General features: G+C 35.1%; 1 protein-coding gene across 6 annotated transcripts in view; it reads left to right on the top strand.

The window, feature by feature from the left end:
- MYT1L (myelin transcription factor 1 like) overlaps positions 1-23,881 on the top strand; it is a 361,112-nt gene that overhangs the window by 261,808 nt on the left and 75,423 nt on the right. For all 6 annotated transcript variants that reach the window (XM_084515353.1, XM_084515350.1, XM_084515351.1 and 3 more), the window contains exons 7-9: positions 14,166-15,143; positions 19,840-19,974; positions 22,536-22,626. In XM_084515353.1, coding sequence (XP_084371479.1) covers positions 14,166-15,143; positions 19,840-19,974; positions 22,536-22,626 — 1,204 coding nt within the window. The remainder of the gene's footprint in view (positions 1-14,165; positions 15,144-19,839; positions 19,975-22,535; positions 22,627-23,881) is intronic.

Genomic DNA, 23,881 nt, shown 5'->3' with positions numbered 1-23,881 from the left:
TTTGCCTTTCACAGTGCTTCTTCACAGATAGCATTGTCCAGACTGTACTACAGTTTAGACAGAGTCTACAGACTCTGTCTGAATCCCTCTTGACACTGTCTTAAACAACAAACTTTGCTTTGTTAGTGTTTCAGGTTCCTATTGTGTTTAGACTGTAGGTCTAAAGACAAATGTTGATCATCATATTTATTCTCACTGGTCTTAAAGTGTTTTTTCCTAAAATAGTGAACACAAGTGACAACTTTTCTCCTTGAAAAGCAGAGAACCTTATTTGATCGCTACAGGTGTTAATTTTTCACTGCAACATTTCCTCCAGGGTATATTAGAATGAAATAAAATTACAGACCAGATTGATAATTTCTTCTCATCCTTATCTATTTTCATGACTAAAATTTACAGTCCTGGCAAATTCCTCATGTCACAGAAATTTTGTCAAATTGAAAAATAAAAACAACAACATTTAAAAAAAAAAGAAAAAAGAAAGAAAGAAAGAAAGAAAACACTTAGAAACAAAAGCATTGATTTATAATGAACATATATATGTAATTGCATCTAAACATCAAGAAACCCAAAGAAACCCATGAGGAAGCACTTTACTGTATAGGTGATGAGGGACCGGAACAGGTTGTCCACAGAGGTTGCGGAGTCGCAGTTCTTGGAGATCTTCAAAAGTTGCCTGTACATGGTTGCTCTGGGTATCCCTGCATGAGCAGGGGCATTGGACCTGAAGTCCCTTCCAACCTTAACCATTGTGTGATACTGTGATTACATGAATTGTGAATACTTTTTATTATGGAAACATTTCCTCCTCATTTTACTTTTCAGGATGATTCAGTTGTGTTCATTTGTCACATGTACCATACATGACATAGTCCATTTATACCATGGACAATTCTTTCCCTTCTTTGATTCAATTTATTCTACAGACATTCTATGAGACCATACTGTGGGACCTACAATTAGCTAGCTGGACAGTGAGAATGGTCGAGTCACTTAGCAAAAGATGGAGAAGCTAATGCTAAGAAAGAAACTAGCTGAAGGATTTTGGTAAAGGATGTAAAATAGTAATTAGAAAGGCCACTGATGTGGTTATAGAATCAGCCTGATTTTGGTCACTGTTGTTATTGTTACCTCAGAATTATTTGGCACAAAAAGGCTTCTTAGAGAACAGTAAGTGTGTCAAGTATCCATAACACTGTGGGTTGATTAGGTGAACTGATATACCTGATAGTTCTGTTATCCCAAAAGCTTGATTTTGCAGGCTCTACTTTTAATAGGAAGAGTAACAGTCTTGTTTGACACTGAAGAAACTCCAAGCAAGAGATACATTTACAATTCAAACAAACAAACAAACAAACATACAAACAAAAAGCAAGTAGGCCTTATTTTTCCTTGTACTCTTTAGACAAGGACTACTGAAAGTAACAGGTGTAAGGTCTGTGTGACGTGAACACATCCCATCATATAATACAAGAGAGTTTGCAAAGCTGCACAGGCCCACATCAGGCTGTTTTTCCTTACATTTTTAACTGAATGTGTGGTGACATTCTTTGTTTGTCATATACATTATTAAGATATGCTATGCAGCTACTGTCTTCTGATTTCTATTGTATTCTATATATCAATTCTATTGTTTCACCGACTACCTCAACTTACAGAGGTTCTGTATAAGCAAGATACAGATGCTTATACAAGGCTAAGTGGTTTCTTGGACACCTGATGAAACACAGTAAAGGTGTCTGTACAGACTAATGCTTAGTTGTCTTTTATCATCTACAGTAAATAAAGCATCATTCAACTCAAAGATTGGCACCGTATAGAAAGTTTATTTTCTTATTCTTTTGTGATATGCTGAATAAAACTTTACTCTTAAATAATCAAATAAAATACATATTTATATAACTAACAATAGAAGTACAGAATAACAGGTAATTATTATCAGAATGTTAGGAATAGTACTGGACTTGTACAGTATACAAAAGTACACAAGTATAAAAAAAAAATGCTTATATTAGAGATCATTTATTACCTAATAAGAGCAGTCTGTGAATGTTCTTCTCTGAAAATACAGTGAAGAAGGGTAACTTTTAAGTATACAGAAAGTAGAATATTTTCTTGGGAGCCCCATACATTTGATGGAGTGAGATACGTGTTTCAGAATAGAAAGAAATTCTGCCACTGACTGTAGTAACTCAGGCACCTGAGTTGAGTGTGAGAATTAAAACGTGAGTTCAACACCACCTTTCCTTCTTGTCTGACACAGAGGGCTAGCAACTAGATCAAAGACTGCTTTAGATAAGCAATGCTCACACCCTAGGGGGGACAGAAAAAAAAAAAAAAAAAACAACAAAAAAAAAAAACTAATATACCAAGGAGGGTCATTCTTCTGGGAAAGCAGGACTTGCTGGGTTCCTTTCTGTGCTCGAAGAACACTCTAACATCTTATATATTAGCTGCTTAATATTAGATTACAAAATCAGTCCTGGGTGCAGGGATCAGAAATGTTACTTCTCTCTTGTAGGTGAATGACCTTGTAAACTATGCACAATGAAGACAGTATATTTTTGCATGACCCAAATAACATGGAACTTTTATAGGTCTCTTGTGTTCCATGCTTCCTAGTAAGCTTGCATTCAGTCCAGGTTTTATTGCATTTGGGTGATGTGATATTGAATGCATTCAAATTGGGAGAGCTTTTACTCTCAGTCTTCTAATTTTTTAGCAAGTGATCTACCAAACTATGTATTTCATCAGTGAGAAAAAGGGTGATTGAGGGAGGGAAATAAAGGAGAAAACTGGCAGTTTTTCCCTTAACTATAACTTAAAGCAATCCAGTCAAAGCAACAGTTCATGAGAAGCCTTTTTCTGCCAAGTGCATTAGACAGATTGGGTCTCTCTGGGAACTTAGATATGAAGATGGCCAGTATCTAGAATTCTTCAAGGTTTAAATGGGACATGGGTGCAGAACTTCTTAAGGCTGGGAGTATTTGGTTAGGATTAGAAGGAGCGCCTTCAACAACTGATCAGTGTTTTGAGTTCGTCAGTTTTGATTTCAGATATATCCTCGGTTTAAGTCTCAAATGAACATAGAAGTAGTTGTATCACCAAATGAAAATGAAATGTGACTGTTCCTATACAATTCTTACATGAGATTTCCAGTCTGAAAATGATGTAGACATTTCTGCTGCTATTCATAAGAACTTGTTCTTGTTGTTTAAGTGATTCCAAATGAAATGACCATTAAAGAGAAGTATAAGGAGAATTGATTCAAGAGCTGGAGGGTGTTCTGACACAGAAATTGAAAGAAAAAAAATCCAAGTGTAAAAGGAAGTTCAGGACTTATTCAGAAAAAAAATGGAATGCAGAAAGACGTAAATAAATGATTAGAAGACCAGCATGGGAGTACAGCAGAGTGAAATATATTGTTAGCATTCCTTCCTGGGACAACAGGATATGAGGAAGACATTAAAGCAGCAATCTAAACTCTGCACTGTGCAGAATTGTTAGTATAATAATGCAAAGGCTTTAAGAAAGATGGGTGATTTTACAGAATAGTTGATCAGGATCAAGGTTAGACAAAATATCCACATCCAAATACATTACATCCAAATAGTACATAGTTCTATTCTGTTCTATTTTTGTATCCCTAATATGTGACTATTCATGATGTAGTATCATCCTTTGCAGTAGTATGGCCTTATACTATACTGATGACATTTTATATAATTTCCATTACTAGAATCAGGACTATAGAAATGCAGCTATACAATGTGTTGATTCTCTGAGCCATTTTATAATGTGGAAAACCAGGATTAAGAAGGACAGAGAGATGTTGTCCAGAGGAGAGCCACAAGGATGGTCAGAGGGCTGGATAACCTCTCTTATGAAAACAGGCTGAAGGGATTGGGGTTGTTCAGCCTGAAGAAGAGAAGGCTCTGGAGAGACCTTACAGCAACCTTCCAGTACTTAGAGGGCCTACAAGAAAGCTGAAAGGGACTTTTTACAAGGGCATGTAATGATAGGACAAGGGGTAATGGATTTAAACTAAAAGAGGGGTGATTTAAGCTAGATTTTAGGAAGAAATTCTTTACTCAGAGGGTGGCGAGGCGTTGGAACGGTTTGCCCAGAGAAGCTGTGGATGCCCTATCCCTGGACGTAAGAAAGTAAGCAGTGTGGAAATAATGTACACAGTTTATTTGAGTTTTAAGAAACTATTTGATGCAGTTCCACTTTGGAAGTCATAAAACATAATACAGCAACAGATATAGAGTCAGAGTCATATAGGTTGGAAAATACCTTCAATATTATTAAGTCCAGTCATTAATCTGACCTGCTGAGTCTCATCACTAAACCATGTCCCATAGTGCTTCATATTTGAAGGGACAGAGGGAAAAAGTTCATGTTGGATAGATTAATTTCATTGGTTCTTGAGTTGCTCAGATACTTCAATGTGTGACATTTTTTAGAGCCTAAAAATAATCCTTACAGATATATTTGAGGAGGAACAATACGTTAGGATGATTGCAGTATGAATCACCTGATGAACACTTGAAGAAAAAAATACAGAACACTGAAGTAGAGGAATTGACTCTGATCTCATATACCTTACTTTCATGAGTGAACGCCAGTAAAACAGTTCCTGTGCTGTTCCGTGAGACCAGAGTAAGACTCAGGATTTAGTTTTGTGCAGCATAAGTATCTCTCTATCTATGCATTTGTGCATGTATCTTGGAAAACTGGCTACTGTGGTTATTCGTTTGTTGGACTGATCCACTTTGAAGTTTGTAATTTCTGTACAACCAGTTAGAGTAAGAGTTCCAGCAGAGATGTCATGCACTGAGATTGCACTGCTCTAGTCAATGTAGGCACTGTGAAACTGACTATGAAGTCACTGCCATTTTAGCTGTCATGCATATCGTTAGTTAGAAATATATACAAATTTATGTAAATATGTAGATGGTTGCATTTCTCCAACAAAAGTTTTCTTTTTATGAGAGGCAAGCTTTCATCATCAGGACAGATATTCCAGTGCAGATCTGAACAGCAGTAGGAAATCTCTTATAGAAGGAGGAACTGACAATTTCTAAATTGTTGGTGTTGTACATTTTTAGGGTGGGCAGATAGTTGGAACAACCTCACTGGAAATATGTTTGCAGATGCAGCAGCAAAAGAAAAATCTTTTTTAGATCTGTTATCAGCTCATACAATTCCTACATATGACAGGTCTCTGGTACTCTGATCTCCATCCTAGACATTGCCAATGTCATAAGCCTATAAGTCATACACTATGTACATGTAGTATAGATAGAAAATAAACAAGACATAATGAAGACTCTCCATAACTAGCTAGGATCTAGCTTCACTATGGAATCACTACTTTCTGTTTTGTGAGGACCACTGCATACTTGACTGACTGGAATAGTGTGGTTAAAAGAATAGGTTCCAATTTGCCTTACTCTTTCCTCTGAAGTTACAGATGACAGTGTGCTTTCCAAGGATTCCACCTTACAGATTCTGCTGCCTTGTTCCCCTTCTCTTTAATCACAGTAATCAAAGCCACATCTATCTGAGTGAATAAGAAAGGCCATAGTCCATTCATCTAAAACTGAGTGTAAACTGTACATTCATCTAAAACTGAGTGTAAACAGTACAGTTCAACTGTTGCAGCATGGCTTGGGTCCATACAGCTAAGTTTTAACCTCCCAAAATAGGGTGACCACATCTGGACTGCTTCTTGGGAACGGTCCCTAACTAGCACCACTGCACTGCGCCTGAACACTGGTGGAAGGATGCTAAGTCGATCAAATCAAAATCATGCCAGTGTTTCACTAAAAGTTTAACCGTATGAATAATCACATGCCACTGCATGGTCTCATGTCCTGTCCCTGATTAGCTTGTGTTGGAATGGCTGTAACCAAAGAGACAAATTACCCTTTATATTTACTTTCTCCTTATTTTATGGAGTGTTATTAAGCCTTCCCTGTCACTAAAAGACAGGAAACATGAGAAATGTACAAGAAGCTGGATCAAGTGATAAAGAAAAAAAAAATAACCCCCCCTAACAAAAAGTCGTATGTTTCAAATGAAGTGAAGCCTGTCACTCATGCATGCAGGAGTCTTCCCTTCCAGATATCTTGCATCTGAAATCACTGTGGGGATAGAAAGACAGATAGGAAGAAGAAATTTCAGAGATATTGTATTTTGCAGTCATGCTCCAGAGTGTTCATGATATGTATTTCTGTGTATTCTGCCAATTAGGTCAGATTATTATCAAAGCACAAACAAGCATCCTTTGGTAATGAAACACAACCAAACATAAGTAATTAAACTTATTGCGGAGGTCAGACTAATCCAATAGGATATTAACTCCATCCATGTAACTCATGCAATTATAAGCACCCATCCCATTTGAGCCAACACTTCCTTATATGTTTGTTTGTGTCCAAAACCTCAAGATGGTTCCTTTCAAGTACCTCTTCTATTCCATGCTCTCTGCAGTTCTTTCTGTGTCATATTAGACATATTGTTAAAGTTCAGCAAAGCGCAATTTGAAAACTCTGAGTGAAAATAATTAGGATAGAATTAATCTCATCAATTTCATTTATAGTCAGACAAGAGGAATAGCCACTTTTAGGGAATAACTCAGCCAATCCACTCCAGATACCAAGCTTAGGATAAAATAAATCTCATCTCAAGATGCATATTTTTGTCCACTGCCTAAATATGTGGTGTGGATGGCTAGTTCATATGTAGACATTTTGAATGTGGACATCTGCATTGAGTCAGAGATCTAAATAAAAACAGTGAAAACAAATTATTTATCCCTACAGTAAGAATTTCCAACCTGTCTTTCTCAGAGATTTGTGTGTGAAAAAGAAGATGTTAGTTTATGAACTGAAAATTTGTTCTCCAGGTTGCATCTTTTACAAAACAATGCTCATAGAGAGGGATATAGATAGGGGTTACTATCTCATAAGCAACCTTTGGAGTAGCCCCATGTAGAAGTTCCATATCAAAGATTTGTCTGAGTGGGTGTTCTCCCCTTGGTGCAGCTGGTCCTCTGATCCCCTGCTGTATCTTAGTATTTGGAGAATAGCTTTGGCTGCTTCATTGCCTGCTGCCTTGCTGAGCTCTGGAAACCTGAGAGAAAGCAAGAAACTGCCATGCTCTGCTGAGTCATTAGAAGGCTATGAGAAAGTGTCTCCCCTCCCTCATATAGACTTCCTGTGGAGCAAAAGTTGAAATGAGTACCAGCCATCAGATAAAGCCATCTCATTATTTGCCCAGCCAGAAGTCAGGTTAAAACAGTTAAGTGCTGACTGAACTTATTATGGCTCTCAAAGAAACATGGACCAGGTGTGGATGACTGGCTAAATTGTACTGGTCTTGCAAACCCAGCATATCCAACTCTGATCACATATATTCTCAGTGAGTTCCTTCTCAAACCTAAACATATACCTTCATACCAAATATTTCAGATGCTGCAAAGCCAACAAGCAGATTTCATACCAAATGACCTTACTTATTTTGGGGTGTTCCTGTAGATAACTGAAAAGTATTTTCTGCAATCTCTGTGGAACAAAAATAAATAAATACATAAATAAATCCCCAGCATATTCATTGCCTTTTGACTATTTGGAAATAATGCTTGTCTGCCAGGATCAAAAGGCTGGAGACTGTAAACAGGGGAAGTGATATTCCCTTTTATTTAATACTTATGCTATTGTATATGGAGCACTAAATTTCATTTTAGGTTCAGCAGTACAAGACCTAAAACACTGGAGTCTAGAGACAAACAACCAAGATGATTAAAAAGCTAGAACATATAATGTACAAAGAAAGAAATGTGTCTGTTCACTCTGAGGAGGAGAAGGGCAACAGACACAAATTGTAACGAAAGAACTTCCATTTAGAAGAAAAAAAAAAAATCACTGTAAGGGTGGTCAAATGCTGGAACAGATTTCCCAGAGAAGCTGTGGCATCTCAAGCCTTGAAGATATTCATAAAAGGACTGACTGGATAGGGCCCTGAGAACCTGATGGCTTCTATTTGAGCCAGAGTTGGACCAGATGATCTGCAATGGTCCCTTCCAATCTCATCTATCTCACAATTCTGACACCAATGCAATGTGAAGTGGCGTGTGAGATGCTCTAAAATCAGAGAAAGGCAAGGAGTGCCTTGTGGTAAAAAGCGGAAATCATAACTAAGCACATTAGTTTGTCAGGAAATTGACAATTTTTAATAACATTTTGCAATATCTGTCACTAGAAGCAACACTATCACAGTCAAGGTCAGAGTACCTTCATCAGGTACCTTTCAGGGTCTTTTTCCAAAACTGTACAGAGCTACCTGTATCAGGTGGCTCATAGGGACATATAGTGGGAAAACAGGGATGATTAACAAAATACTTCTTTTAAAAAAAAATATGAAAAATATGTTAGAAGCCCCTCTTCCGGATTATCTGATGCTCTCTCTCTCACGAAGTTCCTGCATGATTCTATTAGTGGGAATAACCCAAGTAAGAACCTCTGTATTCTACCAATACCTCATGTGAATACTTACAAATTAGGATGCTATTCATGCAGGTCTAGCAGAGATAAGGCATAGTAAGAGGTTGCAAGGATAGGTTAAGTGAAGAAAAAATAATATATCATGGCATTGGTTATATACAAACACCTATGCACTTAGATGAGAATACACTGGTTTGTGTAGAAATCAAAAATTTTGAAAATGCTGATATGCCAAAATAATTTATCAATATTCATTGTTTCTATTTCAAATGTATTTTAATACCAAAAAGGGAAAAAAAAAAAAAAAAAAAAAAAAAAAAGGAATGTTTTTGTATATCAGTAAACACTCCTGAGCAGGAAAGAAATTCAGATCTGTAAAGATCCCTTTAAAACCTTAGGAAAAAGAAGAAAAAGAAAAAAAGGAGGGGAAAGAAAAAGAAAAAGAAAAAAAAAAGTATTGATTATTTTTCCAATGAGCAAATCGAGTTAAAAAGTAGAATATGTAGAAAATTAAAAGATAGAAAATGAAAAGATCAAAATGTAACAGGAAAAAAAAAAATGGTAAAAATATATGGTAAGCAAGCAAATTATGTACAATACTTGAAAGTCTGTATGGGCTTTTTCTATGGTCCTCATTCCTACTTTCCTATACTGAATTTTACTGCAATATGCTGTGTTCTTTAGCTCAGACCTTCCTTGCCATGCCTAATGACTTCCACTCTTCATTTATTTTGCTTTGAATATTGGTTATTATTTTAATACTTCAGGAAGTATTTCAGTACTTCAGTAAGTACTTCCAGAACTTTTGCAGAGATGAAGAACTGCACATGGTCAACTTCAGTTTCCAGTGTGTACCTGAAACAGAAAAGTTTGACAGCTTGAGCTGTGTTCCAAATACTATATCAATAAGAGTATTCAGACTTCTAGAGATTTTGTTTAGTAGAATTATATGTGTGCTCTATTTCTTCAATGTGGAGTGAAGTTGAAACCAAAACCATGTCAGCTGTTGGAAGCTCACTATATTTTGTACGTCCTCAGTTTCCTTACTTGTAGATTTTTCCAGAGGAGTATTCAATGTGCAAACAGCCCCCTACCCCATATGATGTTGTAACATTGCAAGATTTGGGATTCATTTGTGCCAAGACTGACTTGCTAAATATGCATGCACCTCACTTTACAGCTTAGGAGAAAAATGGTAGCACAGTAGTATCATACGCTAAGAACTTAGGAACTGACAAGTGGCAGTAGCAAGAGCAGTGAAGTGTTCAAAAACAGGCAACGATGCATGGATAATGAAACTGTTTCTCTGGGCAGGAAGCCTATATAACCACATATAGGTTCAGCTTGTTAGCCATCGTGTTTTCCCATGCTTGGGAGCAAGTGAGTAATTTGATACACACAGATTTGAAAAGTCTTGTTCATGAAGTCTTTGGTCTTTGATAGGAATGTAGCTGCTTTAACTGAAGTATCATTGCCTCTCTCTGCAGAATCTCTCAAACTAAATGCTGTATATTATCATTTTCAAAAAGAGGGTGCTGTTTTTCATGACTCCCTACACTGAAATCATACCAAGCCATTTATTCTGCCAAAAAATTTGTTTACATATATATATGATAGGAACAAAGAGAGGAAGCAATCATGGATATAGAAGCTATAGTCCTTATTCTCCAGTGACTCACTGTATGACATGGAAGGAGTCACTCACCTTCTCTGTATCTCAATTTCCCATCTGTAAAATGGGCTTAAAATACCTACCTCACAGGGGTGTTGTGAGGCTTTTTAACATAATGTATGTAAAGTGCTTTGAGATCCTTGGATGAAAGGTTCAATAAGAAATCAAATTATTCACTTTTTTTTTAGTGCCATACAAAAGTGCATTTGTGTTCAGGTGGCTGAAGGCTTCCAGCTCTTTAAAGCTATTCCACATATCCTCCACTATAGTTTCCCTGCCTGTCAGTTGTCTTATGTTTTGAGAGTTAAACAGAACAAATATTGCAATAAGAATATCTAAATTGTCATGGTATTCTGGGAATGACGGTTAAAATAATCTGATGTTCTTTTTAGACTATGTTGTATATTCCTTTTCCACACAACCCCAAAGCTTACAGAAAAAAAAAAAAGGGAGATGATGACTTCGTTCACTCTTCAGCTGATTGGCTAACTTGTTTCTTTTTGAGACAAACTCAGATGCTTCTTCAAAATAAAAACTGCAATTTGAGTCAATGGTTCCAAAAATTCTGTAAGGAGTAGAGTAGGTATTTTAGTGCTATAAGCTTTACTAAAAGCTATATGCTTTTATTTAGCACATAGCCATTAAACAATATAGTATAAAGGTTGGTACCAAGTTAAAGGTAAAATGTTAGGAAGCATAGAAAAATTAAGTGAAAACAAGATTTTCTTTTACAGAGCTGAATAAAAGAAAAGACACAGGTTCACACAGAACTGCTGGGCTGGAGTATTTTGTAGAAGTACCCTTAATTAATACGCAAACTAATTCAGTACTCAAACATTTGGTTTAATAAACAGGTGACACAGGTGCTTCACTAGAGCAGGCCAGAAGGCTCAGAATCTAACAGACTCTTATCTGGAGAAGATGGGTACAGTATACATAGATATCCTTTTCATTGAAATTAACTACTTCATGAAGATAAGAAATGTGGAAACAATAGGTGATAAAGAAAGTAGAAAATGCAAGAAAAGGACAAAAATTAAAGAGGAGGAATGAAACTAGATTAAAATATTTTTGTTTTCCTGCCTCTTTCATCAAGGATTCATGCTTTACACTTTCTTCTCCTCCACCACCTTTTTTTCTTCTTCTTTTTAGGATTGAACGGGCAGGAGCCCTGAAAAGGATATAACCAATCAAACAGAATAAAAATATTAGTTACAGCTTTCACCCAGCTTCACCTACTCAAAAGGAATTTACATGTCTTCACTCATACAGTACGTGATTCATATTTTGACTTTTCACTGTTGTGGAGGCAAACCAGAATACATTCCTCCCCTGATGATCATTTACATGACCCTCATTCATGTAAACACAAAAGCCCTTATCAAAAAAAAAAAAAAAAAAATCCTCAAAATTTTTCACATTTTGAAAATTTCTGTAGTATAGCTACTACATACCTTACAATTCTCTGGATGGCTCAAGAAAATATTTCTTCCTACACTATACTTCAGTATCCTGCTAAAGTTTGATTTGGACTTGTTTCACCAGTGTTTCTATATGCCTCATGCTAAATGCAAAGGCACTGTCAGTTCTGGACATATAACTTACTTCTTCTTTAATTACTTTGATGTTCTTTCTTCTACATCTGATTGCCCGTCAGAAATAACTAATTGCACCCCGTAAAAACAGCTGTTTCTACTGAGCAGTCTTCCTGGCAATAGATTTTAGCTTTAATATTTAAATTAATGTGGGATTTGTTTGTACATTTCATGTTAGAAGATGATCATCAATGTATTAAAACATTTGCTTTTCAAATGGTACAAACTAATTATCCAGTAATCCTTAACTGCCTTCTTCTATGCAGACATTCAAGGTAGAATTTTTTCAAATAGGAAGCATATGTGACATCCCTTACTTTTATACTGACAAATTGATACTCTGATATACTTAATTTTTTAGAGACTGAAACATAAATATGAGTATTTTTTATCTTGAGCAACAAAAATAAAACCACTTTTGATAATAAATAGATAACCCATTACTGACTTAGAATAACTTGTTATGTAAAAATAACAAACATCCTTCCCTGCTAATTATCTTCTATATATAATGCTATACACTTAGAGTTTTTGTTTTTGTTTTTGTTTTTCCTAGACATAGCCTAGTCATCTATCAGGTCTGCCGCTTAACTACAGCCTACTATCATCCCAGGATCCCTAACCACTGTGTAGAAGGCATACTATCTTTTGGCTGAAACATTAATTATTGTGCTGTTGAGCTTTTTATTTAAAACACTGATTTATTATCTTGTCCACTGACCTAAAAATTATTTTTATAAAAAAACATTTCTTATCATCAAAATGTTAGTATACAAAGCCACCTACAACCTGCAATTTTCTGCTTTGTTTTGTTTATCTAAAACATAAAAGTCATACTTTAGAAAGTTCTACATATTTAGATGTAACAGTATTGCAAATACACCTGAGCTGAAAAGATGATATTACAAATTGATGGACTAGCTCTTGAGCAGGTGTTAATTGTCCTAGCTCTACTGATTTCTTTCAATTTGTACCAGCTGAAAAACTGGCCTAGCATGTCAACCTAACAACAGATTTAGTAAATTTCTTTTCAAGTTGTGAAGCTAAATATTTAAATATTGCTTGGGTAGCTGATAAATAAAACAGAATTTATGAGATGTTCATTAGTAAATAATGGTGAATGTATATCTGTTTTAAGAATGGGTCTAAGAATGAGATAACTTCTGAGTTAACATTAGATATCAGAAAATGATGTCTGGATGATATTCATCTGACCAAATACAGATATCTTTAAGGTAGGCATCTACTCTGAGCCCCTTCATTGTCAATGAGGAGAAACAAGCACTTCTAGTAAGTGATTCATTTTATTCTGAGGAAGACAACCAAATCAGGTGGATTATAGCCTTAAAGTGTCTGCTTCTCTTATTGACCAAGGACAGGATTATTGCTTACTGGGGTATGGATGCCTGCCTCACTCATATCTAAAGTCAGGTGAAATGAATCACACCCTCAGGGCTACACATTGACTCCATCTTATTAAGTTACCCCCCTATTTTTCAGCAGTTACTAAGGCAAAGCTAAGTAAAACATAGTAACTTTGCACCATTCTGTTACAATATTCAGGGTAGTAGAAATAACAGCCCTACCATACAAGTATGACCATATAATTTGGGCTAGCATATTAACTTAAAATTGTATTATACATATCATTGCTTCTATCTTCCCTTCATGTAACAATTACTTTAAAATTCTTTTCCACAGTTTACATAGCTAAACTGAGAGATTTTGATTTCTACTGATGGATCCACTAAGTAAAATGTTATTTTGATCTTTGCATATAGTTATTGGTTATCTAGTATTAATGGTGTGTATGGTGTGAAAAAAAAAAAAAAAAAAAAAAAAAAGAAAAAAAAAATCTGTTTCTTGTATATTCTTTCTCTTTTGGTGAATGTTACTCACCATTAAGAGAATAAATCCAGTAGTACTCACTCCATTGCCACCTTCCACATTTACAAGAGATACAGGAGTGAGAAAAGCTTGAAACCTGTGCAATTATGTCATATTAATGATATGATTGTAGAAAACCCCATAAAACTATAATTCTAGGAATGAAAGGAGAAACATAAGTTTCTATGCCATAATACTTTAGCAGTAATAGTAATTAGCATTTTGATTTGTCTTTTTCTTATCATACTTGTGAAAGAAATTCATGTGAATAGCAAATAAACAAAAATAGCCTCATGGACTATAGAGAAATTCACTTAATAAAACTTAACTGCACATGGGCCTTAGTGTAATAGAATTGCTGTATGATTAACAATATTTGACATGCAGTTTGTTTTCTGTCCATGCGATTGCAACAACAGTTCCAATTGTAGCCACTTTTTTCTTTTCTTTTCCTTTTTCTTTCTTTCTTTGTTTCTTTCTTTGTTTCTGTTTTTTATGCAGAAGACCATCAAATGAATTGTCACAATACTCGAATAATGCAAGACACAGAAAAAGACGATAACAATAATGATGAGTATGATAATTACGATGAACTGGTGGCCAAGTCATTGTTAAATCTTGGCAAAATTGCAGAGGATGCTGCATACAGAGCCAGGACAGAATCAGAAATGAACAGCAATACATCTAATAGTCTGGAAGATGATAGTGACAAAAATGAAAATATTGGTCGGAAAAGTGAGCTGAGTTTAGATTTAGACAGTGACGTTGTTAGGGAAACAGTGGACTCCCTTAAATTACTAGCACAAGGACATGGTGTAGTGCTATCAGAAAACATTAATGACAGAAATTATGCAGACAATACTTCACAGCAAGATAATAGGAATATGAACTTTGTAATGCTAGGGAAGCCTGTGAACAATGGACTTACGGAAAAAATGGTGGAGGAGAGTGATGAAGAGGTGTGTCTCAGCAGTTTGGAGTGCTTAAGGAACCAGTGTTTTGATCTGGCTAGGAAACTCAGTGAGACAAACCCACAGGAAAGAAATCAACAACAAAACATGAACACTCGTCAGCATGTCAGGCAAGAAGATGACTTCCAAGGAAGAACACCAGACCGGAATTACTCTGATATGATGAACCTAATGAGGCTTGAAGAACAGTTGAGCCCCAGATCTAGGACTTTTTCTAGCTGTGCAAAGGAGGATGGTTGTCATGAAAGAGACGATGATACCACCTCTATTACTTCAGATAGGTCTGAAGAAGTGTTTGATATGACAAAAGGTAACTTAACCCTTCTTGAGAAAGCAATTGCTTTGGAAACTGAGAGAGCAAAAGCCATGAGAGAAAAAATGGCAGTGGAAGCTGGAAGGAGGGATAATATGAGATCATTTGAGGAACAGTCTCCAAGACAACTTTCTGGGGATGACAGGAAGCCTAAACCCAGTGACGGCCATGTCAAAAAGCCATATTATGGTAAAGGTAATATTTCTATATACCGTATGTTATGTCATAAGAAAGTATGAGCTAACATGTTAAGTTTTGCGTAGAATTCTGAAATGAAGTTATTAATTCTACAAAATGGGAACTTTGTTTAAATTGTAGTAGTATGGCATGATTGTAAAATAGTGTCATGCTGTGACTATTAAAAAAAAAAATCATTCTGCAATGTTAGAAATATGTACAGTATTTCAGTGAATACCATTTGGCTAAATTAAAAAAAAAATAATAATAACTTTCCAGGGAAACAAAGCAAATAAGAGATCATGTTGAAAGAGGCAAAGATTTTTCTCAAGCATTTAATACATTTTATAGTAATTACTAAAAACAAACTATATAAGAGAGTGGGGTTTTATGTAGCAGGTAGTCAATCAGTTTTAAAGTGCATATTTTACAGGTTGTATTGGGTAGGTGGCATCGTGATTTATAAAATTATCATCAAACGACAGTTATTGATGAAGCCTCTCCCATCTAAAATGTAGAATTGCCTGATAGGAATTGAACAGTATCAGAATGACCGATAACATAAGATAGGGGCAGTGACTGCACATTAATTATCTTAAGATAGTAAGGTAATGGAAACAATTTGCTATGCAAGGCATGGTGTGGCCTGGGCTGAGATCAATAGCAATTTCTTTCTTATGTGCATTCCACTTCACTGGTTTCATTCCATTGTGGAAACAGTTAAGGTGCTGCCTTGACCATAATTCAATATAAAAGAAACCAAAACCAAACCAAACCAAACCAATAAAAAAAAAAAAAAAAAAAAAAAAAAAAAAAAAAAAAACAGACTAAAGGTTACCTTTAGAATGCGTTTTAATTGTTTTAATTTATGGGATTATCCTGGTGATGGTGTTTTTATATTACCACACCTCTCCTTAATATATCGACATCTGTACATGTAGGGCTGTATTGTATAAATTGTTCAGTATATCCTGAGATTCACTGAACACCCTTAATTCCCATTGACTTTAGTGGAAGTTGAGGACATGGTATTTCTTAGGACTTGCTAAGCAGGGACTGGTTTCATCTTATATTTGTTATAACAATACTTGGATTCCTTTCTGAAAATGAACTGAGATGGTTGGCAATTTCCTCCTTTTTATAATTCCTTGTTTTGAAAAAGTAATTCCGTAAGATCTCCCTGTATCATTCAGGTAGGCAATCTCTTGGTCCAAGAAAGGCTTTGATCTTTTTTTACAAAACTTAAAGAAAAGTAATGTCCAGTCTCTTAGAAAAGCATAGAATTTACTGTTGTTAAATACTCTTGTGCTATGTATTTTAGTGAAGTATTGTTGTTGGTTTTTTTTGGGAAAAAAAAAAAAAAAAGGAAAAAAAAAAAAAAAAAAAGCATAGTCCAGTGAATGCTTTAGTAACTTTGGGTACTTGGGGAAGACAATGTTAGTTAGTGTATTACTGCATAGCCATGCAGATGTTGTTCTAAATGTTGTTTGCATATGACGTACATTAGGTGCCTTTTCCCTTTGGATATGTGTCTCTAATAAAACCACAGAAAACACAATAAAACATTATTATTTTCAAGTCTTTTAATTCTGGTAATGTCCAGCCCTTCCAGTCTCTGTATGAATAGGAAAGTATTTCTGCATATTGATCTCCAAAAAGACAGTATAATCTCTAACAATGACAAAAGTATGGACTAAATATTTCAGTAAATTCTGAAGCTTCTTTGAACCATTCCGTCCCTTGGCAGCTGAATCAATAACGGGTCCAAACCCCAGCCAAGGACACAAAAGACAACATTAAATGTTGTGGTAGTTTGGACCAAGAAACTTTGTGCAGTGGATAGCTCTACACTTCGTTTTTGTTTTGTTTTGTTTTGTTCTGTTTTGTTTTGTTTTGTTTTAAGGCAAGAAAGAAAAAAAGAAAAAAAAATTCTTCCTTACTTTGAAAAATATAAGAAATGCTATCGCACTTGTTGAGAGAGTAAGCTTTAAGTAAGACAATTGATTATATTGTTTGTTCTGAACTCACGTATTATCTTCCAAATACTCCTGGAAGTGTTATCCACAGAGATGTATGATACGGTCAAGAAGTTTTTGGGATATGCAGGTTTGCAGTGAGAAATACCTCTGCCTTTTGTTTTGAGGAGTTCTGCTTTCAGAAATCAGTGAAACAACCATTAAAGGACCACTAACTAATTTTTCCCTGCTGTTTAAAACTGTCTAAACAACTGTCTAAACTTTCTTCTGAAGTTTATGATTAAGACCTTTTGAGTCCTCTGGCAACATTCACTCAGCCAATACTCCCATTGTGACAAAGAACAAAGAAATGTTGCAGAATTAAATAAAACTGTGCAATATTTCTCCCCTTTAGCAGGAAAGGACTTACAAAAGAGTATCTAGTACTTTGTAAAAAGTTATGGAAAGTTTAGTCAGACGTCTTCCATTAAAAGCAATGGGAAATTTTGCAAGTACAATATTATGTGAGTTTTGAAATCATTAAGAATAGTATACAGCATCTTTTCTGACTCATTAGACCATAAAGGCTATTAAAGATCTGATATCATGCTATAACCTTACAGCATAAAGACCTGAATACTGTAGATTATTTATTTGACACTGTAAGATGTTAAGTGTCCGGATCCTCAGATACTCTAAATTAGAATGCATTCATTGACCTCAGTGGAGTTACAACAACATGGAATAGCTAAAGTTTCTTTAGTTTAAAATGTATAAAAAAGCCATTATGGTCTACTAATCATCTACATTTTTTCAGTCTTTGAATATTGTTATATTTACATAATTTATATTTCATTTACATTACTTATTCACATATCTACTTTTACACATCCCAAAGTATTTGACATGAAGAGTTGCTTAGAGTTGTGTATGTATGTAGCTGTGGGCTTGCTGTTCTAGTGGTCTCAGCACAGGCCTATCTGGCAAGAATTCTAATCCCTCCTCTGATATTCACTCCTTTTGTGGCCTTGGGTTTAACTTTTTGATTTATTTGTTACAATTTCCTGAAGTATAAGATTATGGTATTTCCAAGAGTGTTGTGATAATTGTATAGCATTTTGAAGATGGATATGTATGTGCATTTATCATTAAAGAGCGTGGGGAAAGAAAAAAAAAAAAAAAAAAAAAAGAACTGTATACTACAGTTAACACGCAGGCTAAGTAAAGTAAAACTTTCACAATTAGGGATTCCATTTGCAAAATCCAAGGTTTAAATATCACATTAAAATTGAAGAATGGATTTAAAACATGGAGAGTCATTTGAAAAGAGTTGAAGAATTTCTCTAAAATGAAGGCATTTCGGATGGACTTGGAATGTAAAAGTATATTCATATAAAACTACTAGAGGGAAATCAGGGAAAAATAAGTCCACAACTGAACATGAGCTCTGGATTCTATTTATTCATGCTTAAAAAAAAATGGGTTGTGTGTGAAGGTCTGCAAGTACTGAAATTTCCACTGATTGTACTGAGGATTGCATTTATTAAAGCTGGGATGGAATTTAATGTAAGAAAAACTTTGTATAAAACACATAGCAAAATCTTATTTTCCAGAGAAGAAAGCATAATTCCTGAAGCAGAGCAATGACAAGAGCAGCAAAAAATACTTAGATGAGGATAGCTCAGACTGGGTATTGAAAGGAGGCTGGAAAAAAAGATAGAAAGGGGATGCTGTGGGATTGTGATCCAGAATGGTAGCAGTTAGAGTATCCTGAATTTTATTCCTTCAATACTAGTATAAATATTTACAATAGTCTCCAAAATCTGACAACTCTAATCAAAATGATACATGATTTGTATCATGTGCTGGGCTGGAAGGCTAGGAATGTTATTTCCAGATGTTCTGTAAAATAAACAAGCTGATAAAGTATGTTAGCAAATTCTAGTTCAAGATAAATTTCATCAGCAGTTCCACTACTTTCTTGGCAGAAAACCTTATTTTGTTGAAAAAATATCTATTCAGACTTTTCACTGATTTGTAGACAGAAGATCCAACGACATTCTAAAAGATCATTAACCTTTTAAGCATATGAATATTATAGCATTATATGCATTTTTGTAATGGTGCAAATTTACACAGTAAGTGGTACTTTCAGTAATTCTGATTGCAATGTTTACCCCACCATAATTTATTGAAGAGAAAGAAATATTTTACTGTTTATAATTAATTTAAAGAAAAGAGAATCTTCTGCTCAGAGAACCTTGGAAAAGGGATTTATTTATGCTGAATCATAGAATCATTATTTTAAAGAGCTCAGTTTGCCACTCTAAGGACATTGAACTTCTATGACAATAAGTTTGCAGAATTTAATAAATCAGGCAAATAAGAATGTAAAGAAGGGAAACTCCAACTAAACAGTTTCCAAATGACCTTACACCCTTGAGCTGATGCTTGCCAGCAGAATGTTGATTGACAGTGGTATGGCTTTGCTATAAAATGGTCATTTTCCAATCACTCTGAATGGATCTATGCTATGATCATAGGAGCCGGCAGTCTGAAAAGAAGATAATGGGATAAAAGTGACAAAACGGTGTTAAGAAGTAGAAGGGTTTTTTGTTTACTTGTTTTTTTTTTCTTCTAGTTTTCATTAAAAAAAAAAAAAAAAACATTTACCAAAGAGTAAATGACATGATTAAATGAACCTTCTTACAGAAATGTGTAAAGCATCATTCACTTGACACATTTGTTGTAAATTATAGATCCCTCAAGAACAGAAAAGAAAGAGAGCAAATGTCCTACCCCTGGGTGTGATGGAACTGGCCATGTAACGGGGCTTTACCCCCATCACCGCAGTTTGTCAGGATGCCCACACAAAGATAGGGTCCCTCCAGAAAGTAAGTTCACATTGTTTCATGGAAACTGGGGATAAAACTACAAAGATTTTTCTAGCATGCTTTATAAACCTTTTATTTAAAAATTAATTTTATTTTTCAGTATGGTTTGTCTCAATTTAGTCAACTGTTCTGTGTTATACTTTTTCCTTTATTCCATCATTTCTATTCTCTACTAACTTTTACACTGAAAGAACAACTTTTAAAGCTGTATTCTTTGATTTAATAATGCTAGGTTGTTTTTAAATAGATCTATTCAGTCAACAGAGAAAAAGGTTTCCAGAAGATGTGCACTGCTTTTACTTCTGCATGCTGATGTCACATCAATTGTCCCTGTTGTCTCGTACAGGAATAATTGTACTTGAAAAAATTGCAGCCCCTTTCCCTTGTTGGTGTTTTGTCTTAAACATAGTTTATTTTAAACTAATTTGTATTATTAATAATAACAATCTGACTGTTTACTTAGTTACACACCTCAGGATTTTGAGCAATATTCCCCTGTAATTTACATGGCTAGAATTTTCTGCCTTGTCAATGGATTCTGTATGAGGGAGGTTCACCCATCCAGACACAGACATTAATCAGAAAGCAGAGAGATCCATTTCTAGAAGTCACCTCCTTGGCTGGTAGAAATGGCATAGTTCTGTTGAAGCTAATTGCTCTATGTTGCTATATGACAGACAGGCATCTACCTAAGATACAGTTCTCTTTCACACTAATTTAAAAATTTATTTATTCCTTTGAATCCTATAGCCTAAAATCCCCACTGTCCATCAGCACTTACAGACCTAATCTCAATAGATTTATGGATGACTAAAAGAAACATTAAAGACAGGACTTAAATGTTCCCCAATTTCCAAAGGGAAGTGGACTCTGAAGGACAGAAAAGTGGAAATAGGTCTGCACACCAAGAGTAGCAGACAGAAGAAGTTTCCTCTTTCATGGTAGAGTGGCTTTGCCAAGTAGTATTGAGGAAGTGCTTTAGGAAACTGCTGCATCTTGGTCGATCTCTGAATACAGTAGAACAGATAGATTCATTTCTCTCCTTTGCAAGACCCTGTAATTTTCTGAAGCACAAATATTTTTTCAGTTGCTCAAAGTTCTCTCATTTTTATAAATGGTAAATAAAAAGCTCTTTAGAAGACTTTGTAAATCAAAGAAGAATATAGCTTTAAACTGTTTGCATGCTCTTGTACCTAATAAAATGTAAAAGGTGAGCTCATCTTTTTATTTTTTCCTGTGATGTTGGCCTTGTGAAGCATGTTTCAAGAACAGCTTTGAATAGTAGGAATTTCAGAATAAAGCTTTTACATCTATACACGTTTTAGTACGCTGATGAAGGTGATGATGATGGTTATCTTCTAATCAGTATATGTGGTTAATTTCTCAAGTCTCTGAACAGCTTTTATTCAGTTCTTTACTCAGTCAAGGAATTCACTGATTTTATTAGAACTTTTTTTGAGTGAGAACTAAATACAGGCTTCCAGACTAGTTCTTGTATGAGAAAACCAGGATTTTGCAAGAGCTGGATGGCCTCTTTCCATAGTGATATACTGCCAATCCAGCTCTGAGACATGGATTCAAATATGTCTCAAATCATACAAAACTGTTTAGTGTTACCAAAAAGCTCTTGATAATTTGGCAATTCACAGCATAAGTTTTATGATTCCAAAAAGAGCTGCTCTGAGCAGCTTTGGGAGTAAATTTTCTATCCAGTTTGCAATGGATGCAGATGTAAAGCAGTTTATTTGCTTAAGCTTGTACCACTTGTTTCTTTTTTTACAAAGTTTATTTTTTGTTGTTGTTGTTGTTTGCTTTGTTTTGTTTTCCACCATCCCTCAATTTTTAATTGCTTTTTTTTTCTTTTTTTTTTTACTTTTCAGTCTCTAAAATAATAATTATAATAATCTATCCATTGCAATTTTCACATCTGTGGACAATGCAAGTTAAAATAAAATGACCAGTTCTGCTCGTCATATAGACATGAATGGTATTTCTATGTAGATATGGGCAGAACTGGGCACTAGATCAATTGGACTGTCTTATAGTTAGTATCAAATTCTAATCAGGGTTGTGCTGAGGTATATTTAAAATAATTCAGTGTTCTACCAGTATAACTTGAGAGCAGATTTTCGTTCTTGAGTTTGATACTGTGTATATAAAGTTGTATATTTTGAGCACATACGTTTCCTGAAAGAATTTTTTGAGTCCATATTTTTAATTGGATTTTTGCTAGTTCATAGTTTACTACTGAGCTGGTGTTTGCTCAGTGTTTTTTTACTAAGAAGATGTTGGAAGTCTTTTGCTTCATTGTTGCACTGAAGATACTTTTGATTATAGGTTCAGTAACCTAACTTTCACTGTTGCCCTGTGTTAAAGAGCATAGGGTCACAATCCTTACTTCCCACATCAGGCTTTATTGGCTATGTGTGTCACGTGTATTTTGAGGAATGCTGGTTGTTAATGAATCCTGCTTTGTTTTAAAATGGTTTCATATATACTGGGATTTGATTTTTTTTTCTTGTTTTCATACTCTGCTGTTTTCTCTTACTCTCCTTGTCAAGTTCTTGCCATGCATGAAAATGTTCTTAAGTGTCCTACACCAGGCTGCACAGGCCGGGGCCACGTAAATAGCAACAGGAATTCCCACCGAAGGTAAGGATTCCATCACTGGACACCAATCTAAAGGGAACAGTGCCTCCGAACTGCAGCCCTTCTAGCAGTCCATTGGCAGGGGGGGAAGTGTGAGTGTGTGTTCTGTTGTTCTGTTTCTAAGATTGACAGATGGTGCTTCATATGCTTTAAAGAGTAACATTTTTTCATGTATTTTCTGGGGAGGACAAGTATTCATTTGCTTCAGAATGGATGAATTGATTCACAGAAGACATTTTAATCATCCATGAGGTTTTTGGGTGTGGTGATTTTTTTTTTGTTTGTTTTTTCTCTCTGTATTGGTATTAGCAGTGATGCAAAATGAATGGTATGACTTCTTCTCTGTCACAGGGACGAGGAAGAGTCTGCCAATATCATCAAGACTAGGGCAGAGTTCTTGTCCCCACACTTCACTCTCTTCAGAGACTATTTTGCATGAAAAATTCCACTCTACCCCTAAAAATGATATTCTATACACAAGAAACAACATTTTGAATACACAGACACTAAGAGTTAACTTTTCAACTAAAAAAAAAAAGTCTCAACCCCCAAATCTTTATTCAGATATAATTAAAGTAGAATTTTGCTTGATTAAGAAACATTATGAAAATGTCTCATTAAATTTAAAAATTAGAAACAAAAAATGCTCAATATAAATAGTCAAGCAAAGGAAGATTGAGAAAAAATACAACTTTTCTATAGTTTCCTAAAATTAATAATTGATTCTTATACAAGGGATGTCACTGCCTTTTAAATTCTGACACACATGAGAAAAAAAAAAAAAAAAGTTACTAGAAATTTTAGTATGTCATAGTTTTTCCACAAATAATGAGGTCTTGCTTATTTTCTTACAATTTAGGAAAAAAAAAAAAAATCCAGGAAATGCGAGTAGAGGGTAAAAGGATGCAAAGTTCCTATTATCTAATTCCTTTTTTACTGTTAATTGTAACATAAAGGTTTAAGGGATTACATTATTAAGGTGCTGGATGTTCAGTCTTATGGGTTACTGCCCCCTTACATGCCTCCTGGACTCTCGTGGGTAACTCATCAAGAAACTTGGGTACCCCTTTCTTCTCTGTAGTGACGCTGCTACTAGATGCAGCAAAAACCTTTGAGAAGGTTTTCAGGGATTTAATACTGCTCGAAGCAGCATTCAATTTTGGTTGGATATCTACTAGAATATTGGAGGTGATTGAAGAAGAGTATGTCAACAGAGAGCAGCTGCCCTCCGGTATGACTCCAGAGCACTCTCACCCCT

The sequence above is a fragment of the Aythya ferina genome, assembly GCF_964211825.1.
Source record: "Aythya ferina genome assembly, chromosome: 3".
In the NCBI taxonomy this organism is placed as follows: domain Eukaryota; kingdom Metazoa; phylum Chordata; class Aves; order Anseriformes; family Anatidae; genus Aythya; species Aythya ferina.
This window is presented reverse-complemented; position numbering and strand designations above follow the sequence as displayed.